Source organism: Melanerpes formicivorus, unplaced genomic scaffold (assembly GCF_026170545.1).
Source record: "Melanerpes formicivorus ecotype bairdi unplaced genomic scaffold, bMelFor1.0.p_v2 SCAF_19, whole genome shotgun sequence".
NCBI classification, from domain to species: domain Eukaryota; kingdom Metazoa; phylum Chordata; class Aves; order Piciformes; family Picidae; genus Melanerpes; species Melanerpes formicivorus.
Window position 1 is genome coordinate 13,577,452 of NW_027142371.1, and position 17,818 is coordinate 13,595,269.

At 48.9% G+C, this 17,818-nt stretch overlaps 1 protein-coding gene across 1 annotated transcript; it reads left to right on the plus strand.

The window, feature by feature from the left end:
* LOC137446988 (protein-glutamine gamma-glutamyltransferase 6-like) lies at nucleotides 1–16,905 on the plus strand. The gene is made up of 13 exons (XM_068150134.1): nucleotides 1–129; nucleotides 3,261–3,434; nucleotides 4,166–4,405; nucleotides 5,155–5,273; nucleotides 6,495–6,623; nucleotides 7,798–7,975; nucleotides 8,763–8,898; nucleotides 9,365–9,468; nucleotides 10,067–10,309; nucleotides 10,942–11,265; nucleotides 12,790–12,947; nucleotides 14,492–14,625; nucleotides 16,383–16,905. The coding sequence occupies exons 1-13, from the start codon at nucleotides 123–125 to the stop codon at nucleotides 16,534–16,536; spliced, it is 2,100 nt and encodes a 699-aa protein (XP_068006235.1). The 5' UTR covers nucleotides 1–122; the 3' UTR covers nucleotides 16,537–16,905.
* Nucleotides 16,906–17,818: the final 913 nt, after the last annotated feature.

A 17,818-nucleotide genomic window follows, 5' to 3' on the forward strand; every position in this document is an offset into this window, starting at 1 on the left:
GAAGTCAAGAGTCCTAAGCCCTTGTGTTACTCATGCTGGTGGAAGAGGATTCAGAATGGTCTTGGGCACCTTTGTATCCTTAAGCTGAACTACCCAAGGGGGGAACAGAAGAAAGAAACCTTATGGAGGGTAAGTTCAAACCAGCCTGATGGCTCCAGCCAGCACTCTTCAGTGCAGAGCAGTGATAGTTGCTGAAGAACAGGATGATGGCACCTGGGTGCTCTATAGCAATTTAGCCCTTTTTTGGGGGGTTAAGTGCATTTCTGAGCTATTCTACTAGAAATGAGGATTTCATTTTATATTTTTTTTTAACTATTCTTCTTCTTTTTTTTAATATCATGAGTTTGGAAGGTGTTCTTTTCCCTGCAGCACAGAGAAACAGAGTAAGGAACTGGGTTTGCTGTCATAACCATTAACTACTCTACAGAGGGCTTTTGCAGCCACCTAGCCAGAACTTGTTGGCTGCAGATTTGGGCATCAAACTGCCACACAGAAGTCCCAAGCTCTAATCCCTCTTTGATATTAAGCTGACATCCTGCCTCAGATGGGTCACTTGGTGGCCTCTGGCCCCCTCAGCTCCCTGCAGGGTGGCTGTGTTGCCTGGTGCACTGCTTTGCTGAGGTGCAGCACCAGTGTCTGTGCAGTATGCTGCCCCTCTCCTGCTGCCTGGAAGGCTCACTTCTTAGAAAGAGGTCTCATGCAACACACAGAGGCTGTGCACAGGTTAGCCTGAGGATTTGTCCTGTTATTGCTTCAGATTTCTGCTGGAGGCAACGAGGACCCTGTGTGCAGAATGCTCAGCATGTCCAGCAGTGATCACCAGCTCTGCAGACTTTTCCTTCTAAGCAAGCTCCCAGTCTCTGTCCATGAGAGGATAAACACTCCCAGTTTTAGAGGTCCAGCCAGTTGTGCCCTGGCAGGGTTACTGACAATGTGCTTTACTAACAGAGAGATACTGAAAGTAGAAGAAGAAATGGTAAGGTTTCAGCTGGAACTGTGAGGATCAAAGCAAGCCCTGTGTCAGCTTTCCTCTTCTCTTGCTCCATGTATAACCCATTCCTTGCTGATCTCCTGCACCTGGTCACAAGAAATGCCTCTGTCTAACCCTGAGCTTTGCAGGGCAAACAAAACTATCACTGCAGCCAGTTCTTAGAGGCAGGGTCAGCCACTGCCTTCAGCCTTCCTGCTCCTCCAGCTGTCCCCTGTTTATTGTATTGTCTTTGCCTGTGGCATTCCACTCTCAAAGTTTTGGCACCACTACTGAGGTCCTTAAATGTCTGAGCCCATACTATCAAAGCCATGGCTCAGTGGGTTATTCAGCCCTCTGTGTGATCCATTTTCATTGGCAGAGATGCAAAGTGCTCCGAGTTGGCTCCATTGCTGCATCCCCAACAAGGTGCTCACTCCCCACCCCAAAAGCCTGGACACTGAACTTGCACAGCTCAGGATACACGATGGGAGGGTGTACAATGGGTGAAGTGCTGCCAGGCTGACTTCTCAAACTCTGAGAGGCCAAGTGCCCTTGAGAAAAAGGCTTTAACTCACTCAAATTAGAGCACTTGATGTTAGGAATGCTCTTTTCTGTAGGCCCTTTGCAATTAAACACATTTAAGTCTGGAAAATAAAGCCATGATGCAAGCTGGAGACTTCACATCACATGACTCAAGCATCACATCCCTATCAATGGAATTTTTTTCCCCCCCTCCAGGTGACATAGTTGGAACAAGACCCTTCACTGAGCTGAAAATACCAACGAGCTTATGCTGTGCTCAACACATTCAAAGCAAGCAGCTTGCTCCAGGCCCTTCCTGCAGCCTCACACACTCAGCTTTCTTCCAAAAAGCTGAAAAATGAGGGCAATTACAGCTGCATCACAACTCACAGACCATAACTCTGGGATGCAAACACAGCAGAAAACTCAAAGCCCAGCCTCACTCCTTCCATAGCAGAGCCCTACAGACATCCCCACATGCAAGCTACCAAACCCTGCTCAGCAAAGTGACCGAGTGCTGCTGACAGCACCACCAGTCTGCAAAGGGTTAACATGCTCCAGCTGTGGCAAGGAATTCTCTCCAGGCAAAAATTCCTCTGGAATATCATAGTGGGGAAGGGCAATTCTCAAGCCTGCCTGCACAGAGAGATTGGCACTTTTGCTGCTTTGGTTTTGCCTGCTTGTTGGTTTGGGGTTTTTAATTGACCAGGGAACAAGAAAGGCTGAAAGCTTTTGGGATCTGTGCTTCAGTGTCCCATTTTCAATGGTGGTGCAACCTAGCACAATACAACAGAGCAACTCATAGCACTGCCCCAAGACATCAGCACTCCTAATCCTACCTTCCCTACTCCACTGTCTACCTTTTTCTAGCAGCACTCAGCTTCAAGCAGCACGGCTGGAAATTAACTGAGACACAAAGTGTGTGTGAAGATAAAGTGCAAGTTCAGTAAGGAAGATGCCAGCCTTCTATCCATCAGCTGTCACATAGGTTCTGGGATCAGGCACACACTTGCTCATGAGAGTTTTAATAGCCACAGAATGGCTCAGGTTGGAAGGGACCTCAGTGCTCATCTCCTCCAACCTCCCCACCATGGGCAGGGACACTTCTCAACTAGACTCAGCTGTTCAAGGCATCACCCACCCCCTGAAAGGAGGCAACCACAGCCTCCCTGGGCATCCTGTGCCAGTCTCACCACCCTCCTACTGAAAAACTTCTTCCTCAGCTCCAGTCTAAGCTCTCTCCAGCAGTTTCAAACCATTCCCCCCTGTCCTGTCTCTAGACACCCTCAGGAAAAGTCTCTCTGCAGCCTTCCTGTAGGACCCCTTCAGGTATTGCAAAACAGCTCTGAGGTCACCCCTGGAGTCTTCTCTAGGCTGTAAAGTAATTCTATTGCATGTCTGGGAGCAAGAGAACCTCACAGAAGAAGAGCAGAAAAATGCTGGAAGAGTCTCTTTGACCTTTAATAAAGAATTGTCTAACTACAGCAGAGATTTTATTAGTTTGGGTTGGGTTTTTTTAATCAAAGATAAATTGTCAGATGGGTCTCTTTTCTGTCTCTGGGGGATGCCTGCAGAAAAACTCTTTGAGCCATTCCTCTAAGCTGTTGGTTTGCAATGCTTAATAGCAACAGGGGACTCTCCTGTTCTCTACTCCCTAGAGAGCAGAACTGCAGCTCTATCTAATAAAATGACTGCATTAGACAAGCTGAGAAGATGCACAGGTTTGAAGGAACAGCGTTTTTAATGAGCTTACCTGGTGTCTTTCTAGCTCTGAAAATAGCAAAGGTCAACTGGCAAACCAAACTGAACAAAGCTGCACACCACACCTCTGACTACAGCAGCAGAGAAGCAATCCTGAGGAGGGGTCAGGCCTTCAGCATCACTCTGAGCCTCAAAAGTACAGCACAGGCTGGGGAAAACTTCACCTTTATAGCAAGCACAGGTAACTTCCCCATGCTACTCACCCCACAGCCAAGTCCCTCCTGCTCCACGTGCTAGTCCATTCCTGAAGCGTTAAGCTTTGCCTTGGATCAGTCAGCACTCCTTGTCCTTTTAGGCTTAGCAGCTCCCATTTTAAGGTTCAGTTCTCACTTTAGGACAACAGAGAGTTAAGGTAATAATTAATACAAAGGTTTAGTGCCATCCTCATTTTAAAACAAGGCTGAATCTCTGCTCTTGAGGACCCACCTGCAACACTCAGAGTTGTCTTCGTTTTATGGCCCCTGAACACCTCACAGCTCCACCTCTCTAGCCCCCATTTACCTCCTCTCCTGACTCTCTATTTCACCTGTTTAAAATCCCCTTGATGACCTTCATGTGTTCCCTGTTACTAGAGCAGTCTACATTGCCCCATTCCCTCCTATCTGTATCTCCCCGAAAGGCTTCTCAGAAGAATTCTCCATGCAGCTAACTCCCCAGGAAATGTGCACTCCAGTGCCTGGCCCACCCTGCCTCCACAGTGGCGGGTTTTCAGGACACCACTCTTGCCTCCTCCTCACTTGTCCAGCATGGTTCTGTGCACTCCCTTTACTGAGCTGTGCCCATAGCACAAAGGGCTGCACAGGATGGAGCACAAGGAGTTTACATTGAATTAAAGCCCTGGGCTCATGACTGACCCCAAGTTTGTCACCTCCAGCTGTAATTCAGAATTGCTGTCTTTGCTCCCTCTGCCAGGACCATCTCCATCAGAATCAGAGCAGACCAAAGCCATATTTAACCTTTCTGAGGAGGATGACAGTGGCTGGAGCGCAACCCAAGAGCCCAGTGAGCCTGGCTGCATGAACTTCACCATAGTCAGCCCAGCCAACGCTGTCATCGGACGATACAAACTCAAACTGCAGATTGTGTCGGGGAACAAGGTCTCTTCAACACCCCTGGGACACTTTGTGCTGCTCTTCAATCCCTGGTGTCCAAGTATGTTTTGCTGTATCATATAACTGGTTGCCTCAGATAGAAGATCTGGGTGTCACAGTCAAGCATGCACCTGATGGTCACAGCTACAGGAAGGCTTTTTCCATAGTATCATAGTATCAGTCAGGGTTGGAAGGGACCACAAGGATCAGCTAGTTCCAACCCCCCTGCCATGGGCAGGGACACCCCACACTAGATCAGCCTGGCCAGAGCCTCAGCCAGCCTGGTCTTAAACACCTCCAGGGCTGAGGCCCCAACGACCTCCCTGGACAACCCATTCCAGGGCTTCACCACTCTTATGGGGAAGAACTTCCTCCTCACCTCCAGCCTCCAGCTTCATTCCATTCCCCCTTTTCTCTCAACATCAAGGGTCAAGCATTTGCCCCTTCTCCAGTGCTGCTGTGCAGCAGACCTGGCCTCCTGCTTGTCCAATAAGGAATCAGAGGCAGGAGGCACTACAAATACTTATTCTATTTTCTTCACTTCCCTCTGAGTGTCAGTGTTCAGTTGTAAACCAAGCACCACCTGCCAGTAAGACACACACTGAAACTGGTGCAAGGACAGGAGCATGGTCAGCTCCCCCCCTCCACGGGAATTGCAGCCTTCTTTTGTCCACTCTGTGATTACAGAGGAGTCCTAAGCCTGAATGCAGAGGCAGCCTGACCTGCTCCCCAGAAGTCCCCTTGAAGTAGGAGCTTCAATTACAGCAAACCAAGTTTCCCCTCAGCCAGCCTCTCTCATTCTGCTTCTAGATGATGATGTCTACATGGCTAATGAAAAGGAGCGACGGGAGTACGTCCTGAATGACAGTGGGATCATATTTCAGGGGCTGGAAAAATGCATTGAAGAGGAAGCTTGGGACTATGGACAGGTAAAGAGCATCACCCATTCCACAGCTTTGAGAATAAGAATGACAGATAAGTGGGCTTTGGAGGAGAGAGAATCCTTCCCTCACAGGCTGAGAGTTGAGAATTCCTCCCTCCCTCAGGATTTGCTTGCAGACATGTGCCTTGATCATCAATAAATACCAGCAGCATCAGGCTCATCCCCCTGTCTGCTGTGTTGATATAGAAGCAAAAGAAATTAAGCAAACATTTTAGCTTTTCTTTGGTCTATTGCACAAACTGTTTACATTCTACTTATTGCTTCACCTTCACAAAGGGCAAAGGAAGCAGTTCTAGCATTAACCTCTAGGTACTGTGAGGATGGCAAATCCAAATACTAACACAATTGGTTCAGCAGTGGGGCAGAAGTCATTATAAGAACATCCCAAACTGAAACAACTCAAGCTGGAATGTCTGAACACCAGTGTGGCGTTACAAGCAGAGCTGCCACCAACACAGACACGACTGCAGCCCATCTGTAGTCACACAGCTGTCCTGCAACTTGTGGGGCCAGTCAGAGCCATCCCTGACCACTCCATGCATTCCAGCTGCAGCAGCAGTTGCACAGGCAGCATTTCTATTAGCCCTCTGATCGGGCTGGCCAGTAATAAATGAAGAAAGGCCACATCTGCTTTCTGTCTCTGAGTGATGTGGCATCCTTGCCTGACCAACATCCATACAGCAAACTCTAATGGCATCCCCCGGGCCCAACACAGAGCCTCTGTCACCCTCATCCATAATTAATAATTTCCTGTTGGTTTCTTTCAGTTCAGATCATCTGAGATGAGATGAAGGCAGCCCCTAAGAGTGAAGCTTTCATAGCAGAAGGGTTACCTGTAGGGGCATGACAGGATGGGGGAGGCTTTAAAGCCTGCTGAGCCTGACCCGGAGTGGTCTTGTCTGTTCCATCAGGCTGTGTAATGCTTTGATGAATAGCTAACAGCTATGGCTCCAGGCCATGCTCACAAACATGCTGCCTTTAAAATCCTGTGGAAAGCCAGCAGCTTAGTGCCTCTTAGCTTTAAAAGCCAGCAGCTTAGTGCCTCTGCTTTCCTCCAGGTCTTCACTTCTCTCACAGAAGTGGCACAGAAAATGCCTGCAGGACCAACCTGCTCCCATTGTGCCAGGAGAAGGAAAATAGGTGGGCAGCTTATCCTGGGGCTTATTGATGAATTTGACCTTTAACAAAGTGCTTGTTTGGATTTCAGTTTGAGGAGGGAATCCTTGATATCTCTCTGGCCATACTGGACCGAAGCCTGAACCACCGCGAGGATCCAGCTGCTGATGTCTCCAACCGAAGCAGCCCTGTCTACGTGAGCAGGGTTGTCAGTGCCATGGTAAAGTGATCAATTAACCACAGCTGCACAAAGCACCTGCAATGAACCCCCCCGGTGTGACTGCCTCAGTGGCTGGCACGAGTAGCCAACTCTTCTGCAAAAACTAGCCAGAGAAGAGGCCAAAGTGGAGATTTATTCTCAATGCAAAATACCCCCGAAGCTGGGCTTGTCCTCTTCCAAAAGGTTTGCTCGTGGCTGAAGTAAAGTTTCCAAGAACTTCTAGGGGGGATGCTGAGTGTCAAAGGTGTTGTCAGTCCATTAGAGCTTCTCAGAGATTTGGGGAGCCTGTGTCCTTCCTGAATTCATTTGCTAAGCTCCTCACTCACCAGGGGAAGCATACAATGAGGAAACAGAGTTGGTCTGGCAGCATTTACTCTGGGAGGGGCATGGGTTCAGTGAGGCTTGCACCCATTTCCTTCAGCCCATAGTGACACCTCCTCAGGACTCCTCCATCCCCCCAAACCAAAGTGCACAGCCAGGCAACTGCAAAGCTCTCTGTGCACCACCACATTCCTTATTGAGACTTCTCCTTGACAGCTGTGATCCTTCTCACCCTTGTAGACAGCACTCACTTTACACAGTTTCAGCCTCAACATGAAGCAAAGAACTCTGCTTTGATTGACAGAGTTACTAAAAGGACATTAATAAAATTACATTAAAAAAGAAAAGAGAGAAGAGAAGGCTCCAGGGGGACCTCAGAGCTGCCTTGCAATACCTGAAGGGGTCCTACAGGAAGGCTGCAGAGAGACTTCTCGTGAGGGTGTCTAGAGACAGGACAAGGGGGAATGGTTTGAAGCTGAGGGAGAGCAGGGCTAGTCTGGAGCTGAGGAAGAAGTTCTTCAGTAAGAGGCTGGTAAGACTCTGGCACAGGCTGCCCAAGGAGGTTGTGAATTCCTCCTCCCTGGGGCTGTTCAAGGCCAGGCTGGGTGATGCCTTGAGCAGCTGAGTCTAGGTGAGAATTGTCCCTGCCCGTGGTGGGGAAGGTTGGAGGAGATGAGCTCCGAGGTCCCTTCCAACCTCAGCCATCCTCTGCTTCTCTGATCAGACTCTCCCATCTGATCTGGCTTGCAGACAGCATTCTACGGCTCAGCGCTCAGCCAGGGGCACAAACAGGACCTCTCTGCCTGTTTTCCTTTCTGTAAATATTTCTGTGTCACGAGGAGGACTCTTCCAGGTTAACAGCAACGACGAGAAAGGAGTGGTGGAAGGGAAGTGGAGTGGGAAGTACGGCTCGGGAACCAACCCCCTGCAGTGGAGTGGCAGCGTCCCCATCCTGCGCCAGTGGTACCGCAGGAGGTACAAACCTGTCCGCTACGGCCAGTGCTGGGTCTTTGCAGGAGTGATGTGCACAGGTACTCAGGAGGGAATGGAAAATGATTGGTAGCGTTTCTGGAGCTTTGACCATGACTTTAGGGTCAAAGCTGTTTGAGCTCTAAGAGAGAGAGAGAGCACAGAACCCATCCAGCTCCTGAACTGAGGGTTGCTTCTCTGAACGTGTCCAGAGGAGGGCAACAAGGCTGGGGAGGGGTCTGGAGCACAGCCCTGTGAGGAGAGGCTGAGGGAGCTGGGGTTGCTTAGCCTGGAGAAGAGGAGGCTCAGGGGAGACCTTCTTGCTCTCTCCAACTCCCTGAAGGGAGGTTGTAGCCAGGTGGGGGTTGGGCTCTTCTGCCAGGCAACCTGCACCAGAACAAGAGGACAGAGTCTCAAGCTGTGCCAGGGGAGGTTTAGGCTGGATATTAGGAAGAAGTTCTTCATAGAAAGAATGATTGGCCATTGGAATGTGCTGCCCAGGGAGGTGGTGGAGTCACCATCACTGGAAGTGGCTAAGAAGAGACTGGATGAGGCACTTGGTGCCATGGTTTAGTTGATTAGATGGTGTTGGAGAGAGACCAGGATGAAGAACTAAAAGGAATGGGGGAATCTAACTCTTAGAAAGCACACAGCAGCTAAGAATGTGGAACTGTCTTCTGAGCAGCTCTGCATGGTGGGGGTGACTTGCATAACAGCTGAGAGGGGAGTTTCTGAGGGTTTGCTTCCCCACTGAAAACACGTCCAGCAGACTGCTCTGCCAGGAACACCAGAGAGAGACTTGGTCTGTAACAGAGGCGTGCAGCGCCCTGATGGAATTCTGTCTTGCAGTTCTGAGATCCTTGGGAATACCTACTCGAGTTATTACAAACTTCAACTCTGCCCATGACAGGAACATAAATCTGAGTATTGACAAGTACATTGATGCCTCTGGAAAGACCTTGCACCTGAGCGAAGACAGCGTGTGGTAACTATGATTGGTTTTCTTAATAGCCCTTCCATTACACTCTCCTCTAGCTGAAAACCTCCTGACTCATGCTCCTGAAAAAAACCACCTCAGCCTCCTGCTTCCAGTGATCCAAAGCTGCACAGCAGAGAATCAACAACAGTGCAGAGGTTCAGAGATGCAACATCATTGCCCAGAATGAGCAAAGGAGGTGCTTTGCCCCGCTGTTATTCCACCTCCAGCTGCAAACTCCCACAGCTGATTTTGTCTCTACTGTACAGAAATTCAGATGGTTGTAAAAAAAAAAAGTTGAGAAGTGATTCATCTCTGGCTCAAAAATGATCTCATATCTGTTATACACCTTGACCCCTACAGCAGAGCACTCTCAGAAGCCCCTGAGTTACTTCTTGCCTTGCACCAGGAGTGCATCTACCCTTTCAGTACAGTTGCCTGATTCAGTGACCCCCTTGGTCTACCTTCCTTGCAGGAATTTCCACGTGTGGAATGAAAGCTGGTTCATCAGGAGAGATCTTGGCTCCTTTTATGATGGATGGCAGGTTCTGGATGCAACACCCCAGGAAAGAAGCAAAGGTAATAGTTGGTATTGCCAAAGCCTGCCACTGAAAGGGCAGGACAAGGCTCTGCTGCGTGCTCCCTGCAGGAGCAGCGTTAACTTGGGTGCATTTGGCAGCCACTACCCAACACCAATCTACCAGCTCTGCATACACCTGGTCACCCCTACAGCCTCCTCTGTGCTACCACCTTTGATAGGAAATGCAGGTGGGATCTCTGGCTGTGCTCTCACCATGACACACACCTAGAGACAATGCACTCTAAATGTGTCCCTGGAGGGACTCCCCCCTCTCCCTGTTGCTGTCAGCATGAGGCTTTGTGTTCTTTCCCAGCAGGCATCCATGGCAAAGTGCCATGCTTCCTGAGAAGGTGAGGGGAGATTTAGGTTAGACATTAGGAAGAAGTTCTTCCCCATGAGGTTGGTGAGACACTGGAACAGGTTGCACAGGGAGGTGGTGGAAGCCTCGCCCCTGGAGGTTTTTAAGGCCAGGCTGGATGTGGCTGTGAGCAACCTGCTGTAGTGTGAGGTGTCCCTGTCCATGGCAGAGGGGTTGGAACTGGCTGAGCCTTGAGGTCCCTTCCCAACCCTGACAATTCAATGATTCCTCTCACACAGGCATCTATCAGTGTGGTCCTGCCTCCACCAGAGCCATTAAGGAAGGGCACGTGAACCTGGATTACGACAGCTCCTTTGTGTTTGCAGCAGTGAATGCTGACTATGTCACCTGGATTCACTACAGCAAGAAAAGAAAAGAGAGAATTTATTCTGATACTAGGAAGATTGGGAAATTGATCAGCACCAAAGCAGTGGGCACCAACTCCCGTGTGGATGTCACTGCCAACTACAAATACCCAGAAGGTAAAGCCTTTATTAACTGTTGTCCTGTCCCTGATGGTCAGAAGGGAAGAGAATTTCTGCCTTCACTGGATGCAGCACTGATTGAATGCCTTCTGGAGCTCATTAGTTGTGACTTTTCTAAGCCTTAGGGCTCACTGTCAGCTGAGGGTGATGAAATATGGCCTTGGTGGTCCTGTGCATGCAGCACAGATCCAAAGCTGCTTCTGTGAAACACACTCTGAGCTGTCCTGGACAGCTGGTGAAAGTATTTCTGTTATGACAAGCAGCAAGAGCCATCCTGGGGAGCTGCCTGGGGACAACTTCTCCAAAAGGATTTTTATACCCTTCTGAATTTCAAGGAAGATGGCAACTGCCCCACCCCAGACAGAGCTGAGCTCTGTACTGCTCACAGCTTCTAAGGGGTGCCCAAGAACAGCTGGCTAAAGCTGGCAGGCAGATCTTACCTTCCAGCCTGCAGGACCACGTGGACTCATTTCCTTTTGTGGCAAAATTAGCTTTGTGGTTAGATTTTGCTTCTCCTCTTGTGTGTCTTTGCCCTCCTCAGCTTTCCTAACCTGTATTTACTGAGAGCAGTTAGGGCTCCATTGCTCTGTATGCAGAGAGCTCTCTGACCACTTCATCTCCCCAAGCAGGATCCCCCAAGGAACGGAGGGTGTACAAGAAAGCTCTGAAGCTGCTGGGTGTGAGAAGCACTGGGAATAGAAATAAAATCAGGAGAAGGAGAAGACCAAACAGGACACAGCCTGCACAAAAACCCAGCATCTCAGGGAAGCTGATCCTTGATGCACCTCCTGTCATGGGCCAGGACATCCTCCTTACCTTGGCACTCAAGAACTTGATCTCAGATTTCAAGACCATCAAGGTTAAACTGAGGGCTTCAGCCATTCTCTACACAAGAAAGCCAAAGGCAGAGATTTTGCAGCTGTCTAGGTCTGTTAGACTGGGATCTGAAGAAGGTAATTTGCCTTTTCTCACAGCTTAGAATGAGGTCTGAGTCTCTTAAACTGGGACTTGAAGAAGGTAATTTGCCTTTTCTCACAGCTTAGAATGAGGTCTGAGTCTCTTAAACTGGGACCTGAAGAAGGTGATTTGCCTCTTCTCACAGCTTAGAATGAGGTCTGAGTCTCTTAAACTGGGATCTGAAGAAGGTAATTTGCCTTTTCTCACAGCTTAGAATGAGGTCTGAGTCTCTTAAACTGGGACCTGAAGAAGGTAATTTGCCTCTTCTCACAGCTTAGAACAAGGTCTGGGTCTGTTAAGCTGGGATCTGAAGAAGGTAATTTGCCTCTCCTCACAGCTCAGAATGAGGTCTGAGTCTCTTAAACTGGGATCTGAAGAAGGTAATTTGCCTTTTCTCACAGCTTAGAATGAGGTCTGAGTCTCTTAAACTGGGACCTGAAGAAGGTAATTTGCCTCTTCTCACAGCTTAGAACAAGGTCTGAGTCTCTTAAACTGGGACCTGAAGAAGGTAATTTGCCTTTTCTCACAGCTTAGAATGAGGTCTGAGTCTCTTAAACTGGGACCTGAAGAAGGTAATTTGCCTCTTCTCACAGCTTAGAACGAGGCATAGCTTTGGGGTTTGACAAGATCACAGAGAAGTAATGAATGGCTCCAGCAGTGCATGACCTGCAATTAGCTGGAGGTTAAGGCTGTTCAGCAGAAGGGAAATGTGTGTATATATATTTGTGCTGTTTTAAGCACCTCCTTTTGGATGCTGTCACACAGGACACTGAGCTGGGTGACCTTTTGCCTGAGCCCAGCACAGCCACTATTGGTTCTAGGTGAGGATCTGTTCTTTTTTTGCCAAGATAGAACAACTCAGAGATGTGCACCAGGCATTATTCAGCTACCAGCTCCCCATAAGCAAGGCACAGACAGATTAAAAGAGGAAACATGACCAAGGTCCTTTGCAGGAGTAGGAGTGTACCAGTGACAGCCCCTGCAGAGAGTGGCCTTTGCTCTGCCTTTCTGGGGACAGTGCTGAAAAATGAGGCATGTGCCACAGGTGACTGTAAGGACCCTCTCAAGCTAACATCCAGCACACTGTAACTCCTTCCCCTGCCCCAGCAGATGAACATGTTTTCTCCATGTGCCCTCCTCACTGGCACAGACTCTGACTGTGCACCCTCTTTAAGGCAGAGGCTGAAGAGCTGCATCAGCAAGGGCATTCAAATCAATCCCCCTTTTCACTTCTGCCTTCTCTACAAGGAAGGAGCATTAAGTGCCCAGCACCAGCAGGGTTGCCAGAAGCATCCACCCTCTGAACTGAAAGGTACCTGACCATGTAGTGTTTGATGGGAAGGCAAGCAGAAGTCAGCTCTGAGCATCATTCCTGCCTATTGGCTGTGGACACCCACAAATGGAGAGCCCCAGGTGACAGCATCCTTGGCTGCTCAGAAGCCAGACACAGCACAGATAGCTGGCACTTAGGCACAGAGGAAAAATGAGGGAGGAAATGCTGTTTTCTCTTTCCATTCCAGAAAAAGAGGTTCCCTTCAAGATCTCCTATGCCCAGTACAAAGACTCTATGAAGGAGGACAGGAAGATCCTAGTGACAGCTCTGTGTGAAACCAAGCAGGGAGCCTCACTTCTAGTGGAAAAAGACATTGTACTTCAGAACCCTTTCCTCACCATCCAGGTAAAAGCTACTGCCCTTTGTGTCCCTACACAGGCCTGATGAGAAGCAGCAACCCGAACCCTTCTCCCACCTAGCAGGCATGGGAAGGAGTGTGGGAAGTGAAGCCATGCCTGAGGGTGATTTGATCCTGCTGCTGTAGTCACAGCTGACACCAGTGAATGCACCAAGGAAAAGCAAAGCTTTCCCAGGCACAGCTGTGCTATGGGATTCCAGCCAGTGCCTGCTGACAGGGCACTGATCAGCCTTTCAGTGTTATGAGGACTACAGAGACCACCTCCAGAGACACAGAGAGATCTAGTCCAGCCCTAGACCTTCACTTTAGCCAGGGAAGTCTGATCATTCTCTTCCAGCTTATTTAGGAAGCCTGTTTTTTTTAACAGAGACTTCTTCAGTGGCTTGCTGGTGATGCCTGGGGCCATGAGGCTCATTAGTAGCCACGCTCAAGCAAGCTGTTTCACCTTCTCAGGAATCATGGCACTATGCATCTCCTGTAACATCCTCCCAAATGACTAACAATTAGAACTGGAGGCTTTCCTTTCCACTTCAGATTGTCTTCTGGCAGCTGTTGTGTAATGGGCAAGAAGCACTTCTCAGGCTACAGGTGAGGCCATGCCCTCTGCCTGCCAGGGGCCAGCTCTGTGTTAGCATGGCCCAGCACACCCACACAAATTCACTGGTTTGGACAGCTCTGCTGTGCCAGACTTGGGATCAAAAGCTCTCTGCTACCATCCTGTGAAGAGCACAGAGGAGTATGAGAACTCAGAGAGTCTTTCAGACACTCCAGACTAAGATTAGCGATCCCAAAGCATTCTGCCAGTGGCCTACAGGAAAGCAGAGTTGCACACAGGGGTGAAAAAAGTTTTCATCTATGTAGGTCTGGCAGTTTCTGAACAGCAGATTCTAGAGAGACCTTGCAAAAAAAAAACCTTCTTTGCTGGAGCATGCAAGCAACAGAGTCAGCTCACAGAGTTCATGCCCCTGAACAAATCACTTCAGTGACTAAGCTTCAAGAAGGCTTTATGCTTGTGTTTGCTGAAACACAGTCAGCACAGAGAAATGCACTGGGGGGTGCTGGACTTCTCCATTATGTTAATTAATATTAATCAGCCAAAAGAAGGTCATTAATACATTAGGCTGCTACTTGGCAGTCTCTTTTTCTTTGTTGAGACATCAAAATTTGGCTGTGCCCCACACCTTCAGTGCTCTCTAATACTAAGCTTCTCCTTTAGCCTAACTAAAGCTGGTTTCAGTTGAGCTGCCTGCAGCAGTTAGTCACCTATCCCACCTCAGTATTTGTGCTCCCATTCTGTTCTCCCTCTGGTGAGTATCACACAGCACAGTGACCTAGTTTAAAACTTAGGACCTGCTCTTTCTCAGCCACCCTTGGATGGCTGATTCAATATTTCTGTGTATTAATTGCTGGCTCCCTCCTGTCCAGGAGATCCTAAGAGGGCAGGTGGTTTGCAATGGGAGTGAAAAGACAGAACCCTAAGAAAGAAGTGAGCCCAAGTGCAGTGGCTGAGCAGAATCTTTTCTTTCTCTAGGTCCTGGGTGCAGCAGTGGTACACGAGGCTGTCAATGTGGAGGTGACCTTTACTAACCCACTGTCTGAAGCTGTCACAGACTGTGTGCTGAGAGTAGAAGGCAGTGGCCTGCTCAAAGAGCAGCTCAGAATCAGGTAGGTAAAGGCTATGTGGCTGATAAGTCATTCACCTGGAATAAAAGGTGGTGGTGGTAAAAAGATTCTGTCAGCCTCCTGCCTTCTGTCTGCACCCAGCTTGGACAAAACCCCGTGGTGGCAGCGCTCTCCTTTCACACCTCTGAGCTGCAGAACGCTCAGGGAGTGCAGTGCCTGCTTTTCCTGACAGCATGGAACTCCAAAGTGCTGCAGTGGGTGACTGGAGGAGAGAAAGGGGGAACAGAATAAAAGCTTTAAAAAACAAACAACAAACAACCAGCCAAAACCCAAGCAAACAAAAACCCCAAACCACTTTCTCGATGTGGTGGTTTGCAAAAGGAAACCCAAACAGTCCTTCAAAGTGAGGAGGTCTTTCCCTCTTCAAGGAGATCTTTCCCTCTTCAAGGAGAGCTCTTCAAGGAGATCTTTTCCTCTTCAAGGAGGTCATTCCCTCTTCAAGGAGATCTCTTCAAGGAGGTCTTTCCCTCTTCAAGGAGACCTTTCCCCCTTCAAGGAGAGCTCTTCAAGGAGATCTTTTCCTCTTCAAGGAGGTCATTCCCTCTTCAAGGAGATCTTTCCCTCTTCAAGGAGATCTTTCCTTCTTCAAGGAGATCTTTCCCTCTTCAAGGAGATCTTTCCCCCTTCAAGGAGATCTCTTCAAGGAGGTCTTTCCCTTTTCAAGGAGATCTTTCCCTCTTCAAGGAGACCTTTCCCCCTTCAAGGAGATCTCTTCAAGGAGATCTTTCCCTCTTCAAGGAAATCTTTCCAAGGAGATCTTTCCCTCTTCAAGGAGACCTTTCCTTCTTCAGCTATTAAGTTTCTAAAGAGCCAGGACACAGACTGCAATGAAATGCCTTCAAAATGTGCCCACTGCTATCACAGCAGTAAGAAAGTCTTCTCCTAGCTCCTCCCTGCTTACTGTTAAAAAAAATAAACTCTGGGGGAGTTAATACCAACAAACTGTGAGAGGAAAACAACAACAACCAACACAGCAGAAGATCAATCTTGATGTGAGTCACCAAGGCTTCATTTACATTGAATCCAAATTCAGGTCTAGCTTCTGCCCTTGACTCTCAGTTTGCCTTACCAGCATTGGCTCTGCCCAGCTCCTGTACCCCAGCAGAGGTACTCAGAGCACAGAGGCCCTTTGAATCATAGAATCAACAAGGTTGGGAAAGACCTCAAAGATCATGAAGTCCAACCTGTCACCACAGACCTCATGCCTACTAGACCATGGCACCAAGTGCCACGTCCAATCCCCTCTTGAGCACCTACTCTCCCACTCTCTGCTTGCCTGTGCTGCTGTCAGTCTCCTTATGTTGGACAGCTGGGAGCCTTTTCTGCCTGTGGACATAAAATCAAGAGGTAATTGTGTTTACCACACCAAAATCTAGCATGAGCATATCCAGGGTGCTGCAAATGCTGTGAGTGTGGAGAGGAACACAAACAGTTGGATTTGAGCTCCTCCAGATACCTTCCTGATCATTCCTCAGGTGCTCCATGTGTGCCCTCCAGGCACAATCCCTGATTCTCCATCACAGGTCGAGAACTGCAGCTGTTTCCCCACATCTGTTACAGCTTGATTAGTTCTGCAGGGACAACGAGCAGGGAAGGTTAAATCCACCTGCTAGGAGCATGGAAACACAGCAGCCACTGACTCTGGCTCTTCCTTTTCATGCTTAGAACTGGGCACTCTGGAGGACACAAAGCAAGACTTTTTCAGCTGCTTGAGCTAACAAATGCTTCCTCTTTTCCAGTGTGGCAAGAATGGACCCCCTGGAGAGCTCAACAGTCCAGTTTGAAATCATTCCCTACAAAAGTGGCACCAGGCAGCTGCAGGTGGACTTGGTTTGCATCCACTTTTCAGACATTAAGGGATTTGTGATGGTTGATGTGGCCCCTGCTCACTGATCTAACCTCTCCATCAGCTGAGTTCTGCCTCTGAGACCAGGGTCTGCAGCTTAAGATCTCTTGTTCCCCGTGGCACACTGTGGCTGCTCACTTCCTCAGGGTTGTTTCTCACCAGGATCTCCTTAAGTCTGTGCCCCAGTGTCTGCCCTCACTTTCACCCCTTGTTCAGGTGTGGTGTTTCACACTGTCTCCAATTTGTCTGCTTTGAAATGGTTTGGTTCCCTGATACCCAAACACAACACCTCTGCCTTCATGTGTGACCAGGAGGCTGAAAGCAGCAGAAGGGGATGAAATAATGGAGCAGAGATGCAGAGCAGCCAGCCAAAAGCAAAGTGATGTGACAGCAGCAGAAATGAATAAAAAGGAACCATGCCCTACACTGTGTCAGCTTCTCATTCCTTAACCTGTCTTAGGGACCAGAACTACTACTGGAAATCATTGGATAATTCTGCTCCTTGACTCTGCTCCACTGAGACCCCACCTCAAATCCTGCCTCCAGTTCTGGTGTCCTCAGCATAAAGAGGACAGAGAGCTGTTGGAGTGAGTCCAGATGAGGCCACAAAGATGACCCAAGGGCTGGAGCAGCTCTGCTGTGAGCACAGGCTGAGGGAGCTGGAGGGGTGTTCAGCCTGGAGAAGAGAAGACTTCAGGGGGACCTCAGAGTTGCCTTCAAGTACCTGAAGGGATCCTACAGGAAGGCTGCAGTGGGACTTTTCATGAGGGTGTCTAGAGACAGAACAAGGGAGGATGGTTTGAAGCTGAGGGAGAGCAGGGTTAGACTGGATCTGAGGAAGATGTTCTTCAGTAGGAGGGTGGTGAGACTCTGGAATGGGGTGCCCAGGAAGGTTGTGGAGTCATCATCCCTGGAGGTGTGAAAAAAAAACCCAAGTACCTGTGTCACCACAGGAAATGGTCTGGGGGTCATGGAGTGTTGGGTGGAAGGTTGGAATTGATCTTGGAGGTATTTGCCAACCTTAATGATTCTATGGTTGTATGATCATCATTCCACAAGGCTGCTGAAAGCTGCTCACTCTCCACTATGAGGAAGGCTTTCTGCCACCCATGTGTCCAGTGCTGTGTCCATTCACTCCTTCCAGAGTTAGCAAGCCAAAATAGCAAAGATCAACACATTCCTAACAGATAATTTGCCCTTTGCCTCCTGCCAACTGTCCAGCAATGCAGTCCCAGCTGCCCCTAGGGAGAATGTGCCATGGACACAAACTGACCCTTTGACACAGATTAAATATGGAGGCCTCATTTGAATTTCTTTGAATTCAAGCCA

Bases quoted from the DNA above. Each gene is read 5' to 3' on its own strand.
- LOC137446988 (XM_068150134.1), top strand. The intron at 7,976-8,762 runs GTACTCAGGAGG...TCTGTCTTGCAG, and splicing joins TGCAGGAGTGATGTGCACAG to TTCTGAGATCCTTGGGAATA. The intron at 9,469-10,066 runs GTAATAGTTGGT...CCTCTCACACAG, and splicing joins ACCCCAGGAAAGAAGCAAAG to GCATCTATCAGTGTGGTCCT.